The following is a 19,508-nucleotide window of genomic DNA, read 5'->3' as shown; positions in this document are numbered from 1 at the left end:
TCGCGTGGGTTCAATCCCTGCGTCTGTACCCAGGGAGGAGGGCCTCCCAATGTCAAGCCACCTGACTGCAAATATCTCGGTGTGTTCCAGGTGTTGCTAGGAAAGAATGATGCGAGCTGAGCGCGGTGCGAAGTCACACAGTCCCCCCAATGCAGCATGCCAAGAAACAAGCTTTCCCTGGCAGCACTTGGCTTTATCATCCATCAGGACCACAAATATAGGGCCCTTTATCCATTATTCATACAATGTTGGTATTCATTGCTAGGTTTTTCCTACCAGCAGTGGAAGTGGTTATCACGATTTATTTCATTTTATCTGCACACAACACTTTATTTCACTCGAACTTCATACCGTAGCTTTCTCCATCACACCATGGTAACAGATAATCGTCATCACTATGCCATCGCGATGGTCATGTAGTCCATTGGCAGTCGCTATTGTATGAGTTTCAGGTAAATTATTAAACTAAACTATGAAACTAAACTATCCAAATATTGTTTTTATTTTACCAGGTAAGGCTGACTGAGCTGTATCGCTCTTTTTCAGAAGTGACCTTGCCACAAATGATAACTCAACGAAGTGACTTATCGCGTGGATATTCTCGCAGCCATATACTCTAAACGCATGTTTCTAAATGTGAATGGGGAAAACCGGAGGACCCGAAGCAAAATCCACGTGACCACGGGGAGAACATGCAAACTCTAAATATACAGGGTTCAGAGTTTGGAATCGAACCCACGACCTCCTGCATACCAGGCGAGGTAGCTAACATCTCACCACCGTGGTGCCCTAAAATGATGGTGGATAATGGAGGCTCAGTGGCGCAGTGGTTACCACACTGTGCTGTGAAGCCAGTGATCTGGGTTTGATACCGAGCTGTGGCTAACACAAGTGGCTCATAGTATCTAAACCGGTCCTAGATTCCCCCACCTCCCAGCCACGTTCCCCGCCCAGGGGAGCGTGTTGGTTATGTGGAAGCCTTAATAAAGAAGTGGGCTGTAAAGTAATCGTTTGATTCATTAATTATCTACTTCGTTATTTGTGTATTTCAATGCCATACTATTGGAGGACCTTCACACTAATAACACTACTATTCGATTAACATCAATGGATAATGGATAACTGGTAAAGCACATTCTCAATACTCCAAAGCTGGTATGAAATCTTGATTTTAAGCTTTCGTGACTGCAGGAATCCATACTCTTTGGTTCTTTCGGTAAAGTCACGAAGATGATGGTCGCTTGTGTTGCGATCGAAACGTCGTGATTTATTTTATATTATTTCTACCTACGTGACTTTACCAAAAGAACCAAAGAGTCTGGTATGAAATGTTGTAGAGATTCAATAGTTTTACATAGCAATCCAGCTTTGTGCGTCTATATAGTACTGTATATGTATAAGGAAATGTACTTTGACTTAGCCACGATAACTTCTCAGTTAATCTCTACACATCAGAAATGAACACCTCGGTAAAATGCAATGGGCGATAAATACAATTTGGCTTAACTCGAAATCATTTCACAATAGCTGCCCGCAACAATTTTGAAAGATCACGTTGATTGTCAGATGGGCCTCAATTATTGGACAACATCTTTGAACGAACGCATAGACTTGAGGAGCAAGTGGCTTAGGTGGAGAAGCACAAACTAGCTTAATCCCTGTAATCTGTGAAATAGGATCATAGATCCTAAAAATGTCACTCCAGAGAACACTTACGCCTCTACCACTGTCAGCGCTGTAATTTGCCCTCTTAGCAGAGGAATGGAGTTTGCTTTATTGCTTCTGCAATGAAGAAAAAAATGGTGGAAAAAAATAGTGCTTTCTTAAAGAAAACTACCCTCGTGTGCACAATTATATCTGGTGGAAAAGCCCTGTATTACATTGATGACCTGCACTGATTTTAATGTGGGTTTTTTTTGCGTAAAGTATACCCTGTCAAGTTGCCATAATCCCCTCTAAAAACGTTAATAATGGCCCTTGCACTCAAGGATTACTGCAGAAATTGAACACTATAACAATGGTGGAACTAAGTGCAGTGTTTAATCTCTTATTTGCTCATACGAAAAATGGGTGGTGCACCAAGAGTAGAAACACTCCAACGATTACCATTTTGGCCGAGTCGCCGATGAAAAAGAACCTCTGAGCTCAATGGGCCTTACCCGAAATAAACTGACTGATAAACTGACTGAGATAAATAAATATGTAGCAAAGAAATACACGATTATTAAATAATATATTGAAAATATTGCGAAAAGCGCATATCGTTATATGACAATGCTGATCATGGCCCCAATTTGCGTTTTAGTATCCGCACTTTCTTTGCTTTACGGAACATAAAACACATTGACATAAATAAAAACAATTTGCATTACAGTAAAATGGAGTAAGAAAAGCGATTGTTGTATTAAAGCTCCCTTTTATGCCCTGCTGAATGACAAAGTCATCCTCACGGAGAATGAACGATTAAACGAATTATTGCTCCCTCAAATGGCAAAAATATTTCATAACGTAGCGTGGTATTTAAAATGGCCCGCTCATATATTTTGTGCGGTGGCTGCTGAGGAGGCCGCATTAATCCCACTGTTGTTTGGTCAGGTGTGACGGCCATTTTGGACCAATTCTGTGTCGCTGTTATTGGAAGAAAAGGAGGAAGGCAAGGAGTAGTGGATGGCTTTTTTCGATCACCTTTTAACCTTCCACATTTCCACTGGCCACGTGCAGCAACTGAAGCAGGTGTTTCAAAGGGGGTTGGGGGAGGGGGCGCATGAGTCGAGACTGATACTGCATAAATCATGCAAATATTCGGCAAATAATATTTCAATGTCGTCCAGGGCACAGGCACCGCGCTCGTGAGATCGACGGCGCATGACGGTAAAGCGGTACCGCTTCGTCTGCGGCGCAACTAATTAAATACCATTACTGGATTTATGCACAGAATTCTGATCGTTTGGCTACGAGTCAGTTGCTTTCCTGCATGGAATACATTTCACATGAAATATTTTGCTCACAGAGCAGGTAGCCAAAGCTCATAATTTTCAGACATGCTGGCCCACCCCTTGTCAAACATCCACCCGAGAAATGTGTGTTCCTCTTAACACACCTGGATTTTGCTGAGAATTAAAAAAAAATGACACGATATTTTTTTTTTTTAAAGGGGGTGGGGTGGTGGTGCAGTGGTTTGTGCACTACACTATGAAATCCTGGTGATCCGAGTTTTTTTCCTGGCCACGGCACCTCTGATTTACTGACACCTCCAAGTAGCACGGTCAGCTACGGACGGTGCAAAATAATTCAACAAACATACATACATTTGTCAATGAAGAGTGATATCTGAACTAGTCCTGGGCCATACGTTCACCACTTGTGCTGACCAATGTGGTTAAATATGGTAAAAGATTCTAATGACCATCATGGCATGGGGAGGCCATCATCCAGTATTGTATTGATGAGTGGCTGTAAGCATAAGCTTTGTTTATATATATGAATGTGCGGAAGACAGTGCAAATCAGGAATGTGGTCAAGAGTTGGCATAGACGTTTACATTTCAATCCATAGCATGTAACATTAATACATATAACTATTTTACAATTAATTCTGGTAATACGGCATTGTTTAAGCGATTCAATATACCATTTATTTAACCTACTTTTTCGAATCTTGCTGAACCAGCAAAAATTTCTACTCTTCATCTGTTCTGTATTTGTGCTCTCAGGTCTGGGTATTAATGGGTTACAAATGTGTTTCCAATGTTATATTTATTGTGTTGGTTTTGCTTCAGTGAATATGCAGTGTTATTGCCGAACGTAGTAAGACTACTGAACTCATTGCACGTGACAAACATATCAGAGGCACAGCATTACTGCAAAACTTCTTTATAACACTTTTTTTTTACTTTTGCCCAGAACCACGTCTTCACGAGTCCCCAGATCAAAATCAAGAACACAGCACCATCATTAACCCCCCCATCTCGGCACTACCCCCCCACCCCCCGGGCCGGATCCACTTAAACATCACAATGAAACGGCATCAACAAAAGGGGCGCTTTAACGCAATGTCAAGTTCGCTAATCGAAAAGTTCATTGGGCAAATGGTTAGCGAATGTGATTTACGATTCCGGGGCGACAAGAGGAGCCATCCTGCTACTAGCCGACCCATTAATGCCGCCGCATGACTCCACGGCCTGTGATACCACTGTAGTAACCTCATATTTAGCGTTTGTTTAACCATTGATCAGAATGCAAGCCGGTGCATCGCGCCGTGTGCTGTTTATAGGCCGGCAACTCTTTTCGCAACGAGACGCTTGCGCGGCACGGCGAAATATAATAATAAAAATGTTTAAAAAGGGACCGTCGCAAAGAATTCAGTGGCATCAGCCCAACTCCCAAAAGAAACGCTCGCAAGCACGAGCTATTAATACGGAGGCCTCATTCTACCGATGTCACGTTGAACTGACGAGTTGGCACCTAGCATGCCCCATTGGCCGTTTCGGTACGGTTTTCTTCAATGGTCGATCATAAATGAGAACCTGTTTGACATTTTAGCATTAGTTGCCTTCAAAGTGAATTCCTGCTGTGGATAATGTGGTCCTACACACAGGTAGTAGTAGTAGTAGTGGTGGTAACAGAAGTACAAAGGTGCACAGTGATCACAGAACACTGCCTGTATTTGAACAGGAGGATTATATTAGCATGAAAAATGTCGGAAATAACTTTGCAATAAACGCTGGCGCACGCTCATGAATCACAACGGTATTATAATATCGCCGCTCTCGGCTAAGTATAGCGTTCAGTCTGCTCTTCAGAGAGGGCTTCTGAATGGTCGTTACTGTACTGTATATGCTGCTGGAAGCTGCCCCTCAGCTAATCTCAGCTCATTCTCTGCATTCTTGACTAGAAGTAGCTGACAGCCGGGCAAGTGCTTATACAGCTTAGGCGCAGATGCACCAAGCGATCCCTTCATCCAACAAAGACAACGATCCCCCATATAGCCTTTAACAGACTGTTAGGGCAAGTGCTGTTCGCGAGCACCTATGAAGGCCGGCACGGCACACGAAGGGTGTGGATGGACAGCACCACGCCCGGGTATCTCTGTCTCCACGGCGACGATGTTTACACACTTGCACCAGGTACTCATTTGAGGCTGAGTCGACCTAGGGGATGCACAGGACCGGTTCAGATAATCGTCACCGGTGTTGGCCACGAGAGGGAATCAAACTCGGGTCGCTGGTTTCGTAGCGCGATGTACTAACCACGACACTGCCGTTCCCCTACTTCCAACATACACATACAATGGAACGCACAAGCAGACAACAAAACGCTATAAACTATGATGCATGCTAAACAGCACCATTGTAAAACAAACAACGTATAACTAGCATTTGGCCACCAACATCATTTTGGAATTTTCCAATAGCCATGTTTATATAACAATTTAGCCTGGGACAATGAAGCACTTTTCATGAAGCTAGCCGTAATGCATATCAATATATGCAGGCCCTGTTTAACAATGCAGCAAGGAAAATGCATGACTGTGATATGCCACATCTGAGAGCGGTAATATTGATTGAACGCTTTTATTATGACCAACACAAACCATTGTGCACCAACAAGCTTCTGAACTATCGAAATAGGTCACTGGATCGAATCAGTAACAAGCGATATCACGATCCATCACAATATTCTAACAAACATTAGCATTGACATCCCAGCCTATGGTTTTTTTTAACGAAACACACCACGGCTGACGCAAAAAAAGTTGCAAGCTAAACTGGAAACTATAACTTGGGGTTGTTCTTTTTTTTACAATGCCCTACAGTTTGCGTCCCTACAGGCAGCTATCAAAGTAAACTAATTCTGGTCACGCTCACAAGAAACACGGTTCAAGGTCATCGCAGAAAGACATTCATATTTGATTAATTTTTGAGCACTGTCACCTCATGCTCGAGAAGTTGTTCTTCCACCAAATAATGCACCCTGTGCCCAAAAACCTGTTTGTGGTCACGTTTGCATCATTTTATAAACGTCCAATAAACACGTGCAACACATAAAGCATAACGAATAATTATTGCACCACAATAACTCACAAAGCATCTAAATAATTATCACACTCCAAAAAGAATGCGTCTTTGTCGCATGTTTCCCAACATCACAAATCTTCACGCTGTTCGTACATCAGAAGTCAGTATTGAGTTTGTGGTTGGGATGTATTTAGGTTCGAGGCTATTTCGAAGTGGGGGGAGGAGGGGGGCTAAGAAGCATATCTTCTGAGTGAAGTCTCGCAACCGAGCTAACAATAGCGAAACGACTCTTCAGCTAATGTTTAGTGCAGACAGAGCATGCAACATTAAACCCCACGGCCTGCCTGCACAACGTAGAAAACCTAAAGCCTACGTTTGCATAGCCAATACAATGGTACGTTTTTGTTTTGGGATTTGGTGACATGGTAGTTTTATGCCAACATGTCATCGACCCTCCACGACCCAACAAAAGATTAATTGTACGTGGCCCAGTGTATCGATCAAATTCTCACCGATAAAGCCCCTCCTGATGAGTGTCTTAGGACAGTTCACGACCGAATTCAACATCGGTGTACGACGGACGTTTCGCTCAAGATTGCTTTGAGCTTAAGTGAGCTCGGAAATCGAATGTTGCATCGACAATTATGGAAGCCGCTGCAAGAGAGAGAGAGGCGCACGCGATGAAAATAACATCGACTGGATTTGAATCGTTATTATAGCCCTTACATGTCTTTTGAAGTGATTTGAAAACGAACATATATATGAAGCACCAAGATTAGGGTACACAAATAGAGAAGCAAAGTGTGGCAGCAGACAAAACGTGTTGATGATTTCGTCTAACGACCACTTGCGTGGTCAGTGCTTGGCCAAGTTTTGGGCAGCTCTTGAGAAACGTGGCGCTAACATTTTTAAATGTGTTTGAGCCCCGGGTCTCAGAGACGACCGCGGTCAGTGCTCTCAGGCCGCTAGACTACGTGTTAACAGACTGGCTCAAATGTAACAAATATCAAGCAAATTATTTAAACTTGGCCACGTGCCTCCCTCGCGTGAGAATGTAGATGTCTTAAACAGGGACGTGATTATTTTGATGTCCCTTACAATGAATAGCGCCCGTCCAGCACTGCACGCAGTTACGAAGCTACAGTGTAATCGGTTTAAAGTGTTCAATGCGGTAAGCCTTCATTATAGCGCATTGCTTTCCAGATAACCTCAACATGATTATCATCAACAGCCACCAATATTGTCAGCCACTGTTGGATGAATGCGTCTCCATGCCGTCAACGTTCCTCATGCTGCTGCGTGTGATGCCACACTCGATCTCTCTCACTCTCCCCTGCACATCGCCCGATCTCACCATCGCTTCACCTTTGCGACGGTCATCCTCTTGTTGCCCGCGCTCTTTCCTTTGCCCACCATTCCACTGCCGGTTCTTGTCCACCAGCCATAATCCCGTTGCACCACGTGTCGGGCCCACTCCCACTTCACGTATTTGTTAACGGTCGATAGGTATGACGTCTCCAATTAGGTTAGTTTACCCTCGACACGTGCGTCCCTCTCCGTGTAATGTCATTCCAAGCATGCACCTTCTCCATGCTCTTTCAGTGCGATTTTTTTAATATATATTTTGCTCCGTTAAATTTGTCTGTGTCCACGTTACAGATCCGCACATCAGTGCTGGCAACGTGCACTGAAAACTTCTCACCTGCAGGGCCCTTTGCTACGTCGGGTTTCATGATAAAAATTTCAATTTTTTTTCTCCAAAATCACTCCATCCTGCTCTTGTTTGCTTCTTTAATGCATCATGTTAAGCCTCATACAATCTCAATAACTGACCCAGGCATGCATATTCTGCTGTGTTTTCCAAAAGAACAGAAGGTTCCACATGACTCGTTATTAATAAGACAGTGCGTTATGTCGTTACTCTAATTACATGGTTTGCTGCGGTAATCAAATAAGTCAATGCCTACATTGACAGGCGGTGGTGGATGTGCGCGTGGCCTGTAATCCAGCACTGTGGAGGCAGCGAGGTTTGGGGGTTCGCACAAATGTTGTGAAACTCCCTTCCATTGGGCATTGAGGTGCCATTCCCTGGTTTGCCAGTAGAATGCAGAAAAGCAGAGTGTGATCGAAAACAATCTGTTCCTTCTGCATGGGGTTAGAGTTTTGACCTCTTCGCACACGTGCGTTGTCTCTGGGTGCTCTTCTGTTTTCCTCCCCACATATCAACACTCACGAACAGTATGAAAACGTCTAAATATATCGAGGTCCACAGAACTTGGACAATTGTTGGTGCCAGTTCGCCGTCTGGCTGCTTTCCAGCTTGTCTGTGTTTTCCCAGTGATTGCGAAAATGCGATGTGTGTGACTTGCGCAATGCAAAACTATACATTTTACCTCAAACTACATTTACTAATGGTGTTCACGATATTTTCAAATACCTATTGAAATGCACGTGTGGAGTAGACGAAGCAGGAAATGCACATTTGTTAGCAAGCCAACCGCATAATACACAACATACTTTTTTCAGCTGTGTAGAACTCAAGAGCAAACATTAATAGATGAGAAAGGATACAGAAATAAAGAAACAATGATGTAAGACATTGTACAGTACTTGGGCTCTTCAACTGTTTAACCTTTGTGCTTTTCCAAAACACAAAAGGGTTTTTTTTGTGACAATAATGTACTGTTTCGCAGGGCTAGATTTGCCCTGAACAATCACAATGGACGGATAATTACAAGGCATGCTGTTATAACGCAGGGGTCACGGGCAGCACAAAGGCACACTCTGGATAGGTCAAGGGAAGAGTGGACCATTTATGGATAACAATGTGTTTTTCATCTCAGTCGCTGAGCATAGGCCCAAAGGCCCAAGATACCCAGCAGTCAGCAGCAAACGGCACCTTTTCAAGGGTGTTAAGAGAGCTACTATGTTACTTGAATGCCTGAGATAAGAAATGATGGGAGAAAACTCCAAATTGTAGGAGTGCGAGGAGTATGAGCCGTGTCTTTATTTGCAGAGTGGTGGTTGAATTTAGCAAGGATGGGATGAAAGTCCTTTTTGTCCAGGTAAGGCCCTCTGAGGTATATAGCTGTTATTCAGAAGGGGCCTGGCCACAAATAATAGCTCAACGAAGTAGGTCATCATGTGGAAATGTATATAGCAGCCAAACATTCTAAACGCGTGTTTCTAAATGTGGACGGAAAGAGCAGAGGACCCAGAGACAAATCCACGCGACCAAGAGGAGAACATACAAACTCCAAATATACAGGCGTTAGGGTTTGGGATCAAACCCACAACCTCCTCCATACCAGGTGAGGGAGTTAACATCTCACCACCGAGGCACCCCTATATGAGACCGAGTCCTCAAAACGTGTGGAGTTAACAATGAGGGACGTGTATGACTAGCCATGGGTAACCCTGGGTATTTTGAAGCCCCTGGTAGACAGCATGGAAAGTGATCCGCAGGGCACATTTAACGTGATCACATTGCCACTCTCATCAAAAGCCTCTTGAATTAATTCGTAACCACAACAGTGAAGGTCAAGCCGAAGCCAAATAGTTTCCCTGTTCAGGTGAGAACTAGAATGTATTTCATATAAGTTGGCGGCCCTAAGTCAGTGGAAGAAATCCCACATTCCCATGACTGAGACGAGTTCCTACATAGAGTGACCACGAGTGACAACGCTCAAAGTGGTACTCATTTCATTTACCCAAGGGAGGTGACAATCAGAAATGACCCCTCACTAGGGGGATTGAACCTGCGCGATTCCCATTACGAATCAAGGGCTCTCACCGCTATTATATACTCGTCAACCATACATCAGCGCAATTGCTGGCTCTTAGGTAACCTGAGCTCAATTGCCACTTCAAATACAGCACGGGCAGTGAGGCTCGTTCACTTCCTCCACCGAGTTAAGTTGCTTGCAAACAGGTGAGGTTGGATCTTTGAAGTTTCAGGTCACCAATACTGCAGTCGGCCAATGACACATCATGTGTTGTCTCCGAGTATCATGACAAACTCAACTGGAATGTCTGAGGAAAATAAACAGAGCGCAAAAGTGTTTGGTCTTCCGTTCGCAATCAAACAAATGAACCCACTGTGAAGCTTGCACTTGGTTTTAACAGCACACCAGAGTTGTGGTTACGCGTAGTAGTCAAGGGACGCGAGCAAGCTAGCACTAACGACTGTGTACTTACACTGCGATATCTTTGTACTCATTATGCACCGCTGTTTCGCTTACTTAGTTCGGAACCACCTCAATGCTAAACAAATGCCTAAGCCTGTTCTATTCTTAGCAAGGCCGTGCAGCTGATAGGTTGTGTAATTTTTTTTTATATATATATGGACAGACAGCTATGGAAAGGAGGCATTGTTTATTTTTTGTTATTAACATTCTCACAACGACGGTAAATGGTTACCGGTATTTTCCATCCGTAAGAATCACTTTAGCGTTTCAGTCTGGTTTGTTAATATGATTCTGAAAAACCCATGTAAGTCAACATTCATTTTAATTATGATATTATCAAATGCTGTAGTTCCACAACATACTTTGATATTCTTAGTTATTGAAGATTTACTATTGTGCCAATTAGACATTTAACTTTGAAAACAGTGCTATTTTTTTAAACAATGCCTAATTCAGTTGCGGTGGCTTTATAAATGTCCTGTGCTGAAATTATGTGCAGGGTATAATATTAATACTAGGGGCGGGTTAAATATTAACGAACTTTTGTATTGCCATAAATTAGAATTTATGATGACAAATGCCTTTGAATATACAATATACAATAAAGAATGTACAAATGTAGATTTAAGTTAACTTAAATAAACAACAAATTGAACTCTACCAATTGCTCTGTTACATAAGGCACAATTCAGTTATGACTTACAGTTGAACCCCATTTAAGTGTTGCAAATTGGATGAAAATGTGTACGTACGTAACTTAACATGTTAAGCCTGCAGTATTTAACTTGAACAAAGTATAAGCCTTGATTTAAAGCTTTCGTGACTGCAGTAATTCATATTCTTAGTTTTTTCGGTAAAGTCACGTTGAAGAGAAACAACAAAATAACTCAAACGGTCATCTTCAGAAGATGACCGTTTGAGTTATGGTCGAAACGTCGTGAGAATTTTTTAATTGTTTAATATATATTTTATTATTTTGTTGTTTCTCTTCAACGTGACTTTACCGAAAAAACTAAGAATATAAAAGTATAAGCCCTTGGTGGCTGTGCGTGACCCAATATGCTTTCACACAATGTGCAGCGAGGGTCCTATTGTTTCAAGCAACGTGAAAAAAGGTAAACCCAACTCCAGCACCCTCAATCACCCTCCACACTCCCCCCCACACCACCTCCATGTGTCCAGAATTTCAACTCACACACGGGCATGGATTGCCACCGGTCCGGGCTTGACTAGGACAGTCCAGGAATTGTTCAGCAGGCAGGAATTGATTCGTATATGGTACCGATATTGTGTTGAACTTTCATCACAGTAAATGGAACCGTTTTGATAGACCTCGGCTGACTGAGAAATATGTTTGGGTTTGGTCTAGAGTCGAAAATGTGGCAACCATATATGCATGCTGCTATGCCCATACAAACACCACCTTGTGTCAGACATGTGCAGATACAAAGGATTATCCACACACAAAGGTGAGCTTTCGATTAAATTCAGACAGTGTAGAGTTAAATCCTTATTTTAATTCGATCTGTTTAACCAGCTGTAAAACTACATCGGTAGGCGAAATGCAGACCTTATAAGAGAACATACTGCTTTATAATCACAGTACTGTATACATGTGTACATGTGCCAGCATTCTGATTCATCAGCACACGTACTGGCAGTGAACTGTTCCCTTCCCCAATGTGGAAGGTTGACGGCACACAACATTCTAACAAGGCATCTGTTTAACCACCAGAACGGTATTTTATCATCTGGCATAAACATCATAAGTGGTGTCGCAACGCAGAAGATCCCTGGGTTTGATCTTCCACGAAGCTCATGGTCCACCCTAATCTGCATCTGCACAAAGCATGACAGATGCGAATACCTGATGCCGATATGGAAAATTAAAAACCCTCCAGTGTGCGACTGTGGTCATCCAGAACAGACCGTGCAGCGTATAACAACGCAATGCCCCAATCCACAAATACGAAGGAGACATCACAACGATGATGATGCACCACTCCGCTGCTCCTGACGCGGTTGTCTCGCTTGACCACATGAATGTGAATTTGTAGTTGTTTCTCTCCATCTACATCAGCCGTATAAAAGAATAATAATAAGGCTTGTCACTACAAGCAATGTCTAACTCAATTACGAGTTTATTGTTACGTATATATACATTCTATATTGCTGAGTTTCAAACATGTCTTGACACCAAAGGGAGAAAAATTATTAATTAATCACTCCAAAAACTGCTTTCAAAGGTGTGGTGGGTATATAGCAGATGCTGAAGACCACAAGTGAAGAGTCACAATGGGGCTAAATCGTCCTATAATCCACACTTGCTTGCTGACCTGCATTCAAGGCCGACAGACCAAGAAAACTAGTAATCTGCCCGGATGTCTGGAAGTGTCTGACAGAGAATGGAATACACCGCAGTGTGTGACAGAAATTGTTAGGGCTGCGAATAATTCTCACCTCGCCCTCCTGCGATTTGATAAATCGTCAGGATTGAGGGTTGTATTTCAGTGGACGTTTTCATAGTTGATGCGAACCCATTGCATACAATATAAATTACATTATTTACGGCTATTTATTAATCCACTGCTGGATAAAGGGCTCCCCGTGTTGTGTGGGCCATTGGTTATTAGACCGTACTTCAATGTGCTGGTGAGTGCGAGTTGGTGATGAAGGGGAGGCCTAGGACTGGTCTAGACGTTGCTTGCCACTGGTGTTAGCCGCCAGGTTCGTTAGCACATTGCACAAATTGCTTTGCCACCACTCCGTCTAAAACATACATACGAATCGAAATGCATCAAATTATTAAGCACGTGCTTCAATGCATGTATCATGAGCTTAAAAACCGATATTAATTAGAGAATCAATGCATTATTTCACCACTCGCGATGATGGGCTGCACACAGATCGTAGACCGCATATATATGGTACGTTTATTTAACTGTGTATGTGTGTGTAGACATTTATATAAGAGTGGTGTACTAAGAGTTCAGCTTCGGCATGTAACCCGCCACGTATTCTTTCCATTACTCACACCAGGTGCGGAGAATAGAAAGCAGTTGACATATTTACTGCAGAGCATTATATTACAATTAACTACAATAGTGCCGCACCTGCAAGTTTGAAACATTGAAAACATGTAATGTATGTGCTGTGATGTGCAATCTGTGCACGGGACACACAACAGCCTTAGCGCAGAGAGTGCCATAGTGGTATGTGCTCCAACTAAACGCTAAAAGTAAAATGATAATTATAAGATTTTACAACCTTTTCTCAAATTACTGATTGATAAAGGGCATCAGGGTTATTTTAACCGCACTGATCGTAGGGGTGCAATAAACCTGGGGATCTGAGTTCTAATTCCAACCATGGCTTACATAAGAGGTGAGTGGCATCACAAGCAGTCACCATCTAAAGGATTGTTTTTAAGCCATTGGTGGTGATTGACAGTAAAGTATCTGTGGATTAGGCAGACAAAATGCATATTACTTTGAGCTTGTCATTTAAATGGATATGAGGTATGAAGTCGACTGTCATCTGCAAAAGGAGTGGATCGCATTGTGGGTGAAAGATCATAAGTCATTAACAAAGAGGACAAATCGTGTTGGAGACAAAATAGATACTTTAAGAACACCAGAGCTAATGCATGCGTTGACCTTTCAGTTTGAGAAGCTAAAAGAAATTCCACGCCCGCAGATTAGAGTGGACACCAGATGATCGCAGCTCGTAGTGTGCAATACCATCCACAATCAAATACTTTACAAATGTCAAGGGATCACAGACCTCTCTCCAATATGTCCAAGATCATGGAAACAGAATGATGGACAATTTAGAGGGCAACCAACCACATGAACAAGCCGAACTTGTTGATGGTGCCACGGTGGTGAGACGTTATCGCTATCGCCTGCCATGGAGGAGGTCGTGGGTTCGATCCCAACCCTGACGGCTGTATGTTTGGACTTTGCATGTTCTCCCCGTGGTAACGTGGATTTTTCTCCGGGTCCTTCAGTTTTCCCCTCCACATTTAGAATAAAAGTGCGTTTAAGAGTATTTGGCTGCTTTACATTTCGACGTGATGATGAAACACTTTTTTGAGCTATCATTTGTGGCCAGGTCGCTTCCGAAAAAGAGCTATATAGATCAGTAAGCTTTAACCGATAAAATAAAAAAATAGTTTGTAGTAACTGGGAAAGGTTCTCTATTTCTATGCATATATAATGGTACCGTGTGTAATACTCTATAATTATTCAGGTTATAATTGTAGCCAAAGCATTGTCTATGCAACATACACAGCTCCAAAATGTGACACTCAAAAACGATTACCCTGTGTGCTTCTAAGCTGTTTTGGATCACGGGCGGGTTGCAATGTGTCACAAGCCACCCCTGACACATGCGTAACAAGGCTTACTGGGCAGGGAAGTTTAAATTATGTCTGGAACCTCACCCCATAGCTAAGCCCCAAACAATCACTGGAGTGCATTATCCACATCCATCTGCTACCCACGCATACATACATACAAACAAGCAATTACACAGCAAGCCAGCATTGCATGTTATGTGTTCCTTAATAACAACTTGGGAAAATTAGTCTTTGAATCAATTAAGCCACGAACAAAACGTAATTTGCTCTACAAATTGCTAGGCCTCCATAAACACGCTGGTGCTGAGTGTGGTGTTGTGGCTCTGGGACCCTAGTGCTGAGTGTGGTGTTGTGGCTCTGGGACCCTAGTGATGAGTGTGGTGTTGTGGCTCTGGGACCCTAGTGCTGAGTGTGGTGTTGTGGCTCTGGGACCCTAGTGATGAGTGTGGTGTTGTGGCTCTGGGACCCTAGTGCTGAGTGTGGTGTTGTGGCTCTGGGACCCTAGTGATGAGTGTGGTGTTGTGGCTCTGGGACGCTAGTGATGAGTGTGGTGTTGTGGCTCTGGGACTCTAGTGATGAGTGTGGTGTTGTGGCTCTGGGACCCTAGTGATGAGTGTGGTGTGGTGGCTCTGGGACCCTAGTGCTGAGTGTGGTGTTGTGGCTCTGGGACCCTAGTGATGAGTGTGGTGTTGTGGCTCTGGGACCCTAGTGATGAGTGTGGTGTTGTGGCTCTGGGACCCTAGTGATGAGTGTGGTGTTGTGGCTCTGGGACCCTAGTGATGAGTGTGGTGTTGTGACTCTGGGACCCTAGTGATGATGTGGTGGCTCTGGGACCCTAGTGATGAGTGTGGTGTTGTGGCTCTGGGACCCTAGTGATGAGTATGGTGGCTCTGGGACCCTAGTGCTGAGTGTGGTGTTGTGGCTCTGGGACCCTAGTGATGAGTGTGGTGTTGTGGCTCTAGGACCCTAGTGCTGAGCGTTGTGGCTCTGGGACCCTAGTGCTGAGTGTGGTGTTGTGGCTCTAGGACCCTAGTGCTGAGTGTTGTGGCTCTGGGACCCTAGTGATGAGTGTGGTGTTGTGGCTCTGGGACCCTAGTGCTGAGTGTGGTGTGGTCGCTCTGGGACCCTAGTGATGAGTGTGGTGTTGTGGCTCAAACCCCCTGGTATGGAGTGTGGTGATGTGCGTTGAAGGGGGACATCGGATAAGATGGTTATTGGGAGAGCTTTAGCAATGGACCTGCCCTTGGGCAGAGAAGCTGAGAGATAAATAGTTAGAATACCAAGTGGCAAATTCAAAGATAATTCAGTCATTAAAAAATATGTCCAATGACATACACAGCCCAAACATGATATGTAATTATGTTCATTTGAAATATAGAATACACATTCAGTGAGCGTTACACAAACAGTTGACGACTTGGATCTGGCCTTGTAGAAAATAGATTCAGTTGCTGTTAGTGTACACCTGTTTATATTAACACAACGCATTAATTAAATAAACACTTCATTCAACTAAGTAAAATCAAACACTGCGATATCCAACACCAAATAAACCTTCACATGTCTCTTTAAAAGAAAAAAAAATTACAATAATTCAAGGATGCTGTTTAATACAGTGGTTTCAAACTGGTCACTAAGGCTGCACTTTAAAAACACAGGCACACAAAATGTGGATTTGCCTTTTCATTTGGTTTGGCTCAGCTTTGTGGGCAATGTTTGCATGCAGGGCTTTCTGCTGCTTGGCACTGCGAAACACCCACTCATCTATATACAGTAGTCCAAGAGAGAAGTCCTGTGGTTGTGCAAGATAGATCATTTCACGATATCGTGAAAAAAAATCTGCTGCTAACATGGAAGTGTAGGCGAAACTACTCTTTCAGGAGCTTCTGAGAGTGGAGGCTCTTCTGCCAGCAATGGCATGAACCAGAGCTATGCACTTTTACCTGCGATCTAACTGCTCCCATAACTGTGTAATTCCACTTACAAGACTGCCGCTCAGCTATTCTAGAGATTCCAGCAATGCAAAAAAAAAACTGTTATCAATTTGTATAAAACCGATGAACACAACAACAACAAAAGTATCTTTAGAATCAGAATCATAGAGATATATATGTTAAACGGCCACCAACGCTGGTTGTCATTCTCCACTCCTTTAACGTATACCAGTCAACTGCATCAACAGCTGCTCCATGCAAAGAAGTGACTTTTTGTCCAATTTCTGTATTCTTTCAGTCCTTTCATGCGGTGCATCTGCCGATAGATAGGACACGCACCCGCTGTCCTCAAAGAAGCCCTCCAGCTCGTCGCGTTGCTCGCCCAGCGTGGAATCCAGATCCAGGTATGTGCCATTGTGCGAAAGCTGCAGAGCACAGTCATCCAGCTGCGGAAGAGCACGCAGAGCACAGGGAAAACGTCAACATTGAACGTACCGACCGCATCGACCACCTTGAGTTTATATGGCCGACTTAAAAATGAGAGACAATACTCCCAAGGCTGCAGGGAAATTCCTTGTCGAGACTATGAGTCTGTATAATAATGATAATCGGTGATAGCTCGGGATGATCTTCACTCAGCTGTGAATTTATCATGCATGATGACGCTGATGATGATGATAATGATGCCTTTCATTTAGCCAGGAAAACCTCACTAAATCTCAAGAGATATTGAGGTCATGCATTGGAATTTTGCATATGTTGATTAATTTGTTCTACCACCCAATCAAATGCAATTCACTCTCAGATGGGATCGTTTCTCATTCCTCAGCCTCAAGACTAGTCAAGCACATAAAAAACCACATGAGAAAAACATGTACACGTAGTCTGCGACTGTGTGATTACATACTGTAGGTACTCAGTGTTATAATTAGGTTCATTTTCAGATCTGGCTATGAAAGCCAAAATAATAATTAACACTCCCTTGAGTCAATCCACTTCTGGATGAAGGCGGCCTCCCCACGCTATGTCAGTCACGGGTTGTTGTTTTTACTTATGCTGGCCAATGTAGGATGAAATAGGGAAACCCTGGAAAGGTTCAGATATAACACCTGAAGACGGAAGCTTGTGTTGCCTCCGAAACGTCGTGATTTAATTTAGTCGTTTTATATTCTTAGTTCTTTCGGTAAAGTCACGTTGAAGGGAAACAATAAAATAATAATATATATATAACACAATATATTTTATTATTTTATTGTTTCCCTTCAACGTGACTTTACCGAAAGAACTAAGAATGTGAATTACTGCAGTCACGAAAGCTTTAAATCAAAATTTAGTTGTTTTATTTTATTTTACCTACGTGACTTTACCGAAAAAAACAAAGAGTGTGAATCCTTGCAGTCACGAAAGCTTCAAATTTAGTACATTACATTTTCTGTGTTATTATAAAATATTTAAACCCTTGGTCATAGTCTCTGATGTGGGCCACAATGTGCTGCCACATTGCTGTATAATGGAATTATTTGTACATTCACGTGTTCTTTCTTTCATCTAAGCTGGTAAACCACAAAAAAGTCTTGCCTTAACACATGGTGACAGATCCTAAACTAAACACAAATATTCTGAAACTTCTTAAACAAAAAAGAAACATCAGTAACACATTGCGTAACATTGAGACATTAATATACACTCTTCTTTAAGGAAATGAAACACATGAAGACCATATGGAAGCATCAATGTGCGGCATTTAATTTCACTTTAAAATTGCAAGACGTTACTGCTGGCAAAATAAATATTTCCTTTAATAAAGTAACACAATGTTTACTGCAGAACATCAAAACATTGTAATTACTATGTGGCTCAGAGTAGGTGTATTTGTAGGTTATATTTGCAACAGCGGTAGCACCAGCCCATTGAGCGCCCTGAGCAGATATTATTTTGGAGCATGTTACGCGACTACAATAATAATACGCTGGACATGCACAACATCTCGCCGCGGTGGTGAGATGTTAACTACCTCGCCTGGTATACAGGCGAGGTAGTTATGCCAACCCTGACTCCTGTATAATTGGAGTTTGCGTGTTGTCCCCGTGGTCACGTGGATTTTTATCCGGGCCCTTTGGTTTTCTTCCCTCCGCATTTAGAAACATGAATTTTGAGTATTTGGCTGCTATAAATTTCAACGTGATAAGCCACTTCATTTGTGGCCAGGTAGCTTCTGCAAAAGAGTGCTATATCTCAGTGGGCCTTAACTGGTAAAATAAAACATTGTTTAGTTTAGTGTGAAACAATTAAGGTAATAGCATTCAGTAAATATAAGGAATTTTCTTTTCATATTGTTTCTATAATGGTGGAAAAAGTTATATTTATTCGCATCTGAATTGAGGTAATAGTCCCGTGCACACCTATCTAATTCATGAATTTGGCGCACTCCATTATCGGCATCGAGCCCTAAACTTCTACTTAGTTTGCTGATGCCTCGTGCGGCCAAGAAATAGCGGTCCAGTGCTATAGCTTGCGCCAAATGTACTCAGTGAGATAGAGAAAGTATGGGGCCATCCATTTAGTACGTACGCAAAAAATATGTCTTAATCCACGCAGAAACGATCAAGGATGAATAATATTAACGTGTTTAAGCAAACGGATAGTCCACCGCCGGACTATCTAACTCATGTGAAGGCCAATGTAGACAAATTATTATCGAGGCTTCACCACCCCCCCCTCCCCCCCATTTCCTATGCGTACTTTGTCAGTAGACCCCCCATACGCAAGCTACGCATTTGGGTTACCCCCCTCCATGCGTATGCACTAAATGGATGGCTCCTATAGCAGAAGCCACCAGCAGAAAAGTACGTACTGTACAGCATTCCCTTGTTATTCGCGAACCTGCTATCTGCGGGCTTAGCTATCCGCGAATCGCATCAGGAACTCGACACCTACTGCATCGCGAGAGAGAGAAAGAAAGTGATGAGATAAATTGATGACATACAGAGACGTGTCATTACAATTGTCAT

The 19,508-nt window shown here is 42.8% G+C and overlaps 1 protein-coding gene across 8 annotated transcripts in view; it reads right to left on the bottom strand.

Annotated features, from left to right (window-relative positions):
* The window catches only part of LOC116944038 (FH1/FH2 domain-containing protein 3-like), a 174,099-nt gene that overhangs the window by 136,494 nt on the left and 18,097 nt on the right, over window positions 1-19,508 (bottom strand). For all 8 annotated transcript variants that reach the window (XM_076068281.1, XM_076068283.1, XM_076068284.1 and 5 more), the window contains exon 2: window positions 16,837-16,943. In XM_076068281.1, coding sequence (XP_075924396.1) covers window positions 16,837-16,943 — 107 coding nt within the window. The remainder of the gene's footprint in view (window positions 1-16,836; window positions 16,944-19,508) is intronic.

The sequence above is a fragment of the Petromyzon marinus genome, chromosome 20 (assembly GCF_048934315.1).
Source record: "Petromyzon marinus isolate PM22_M1 ecotype Great Lakes invasive population chromosome 20, UKy_Petmar_22M1.pri1.0, whole genome shotgun sequence".
Lineage (NCBI taxonomy): Eukaryota > Metazoa > Chordata > Hyperoartia > Petromyzontiformes > Petromyzontidae > Petromyzon > Petromyzon marinus.
The sequence above is the reverse complement of the archived record's forward strand: the minus strand, read 5'-3'. Positions and strand labels throughout refer to the sequence as shown.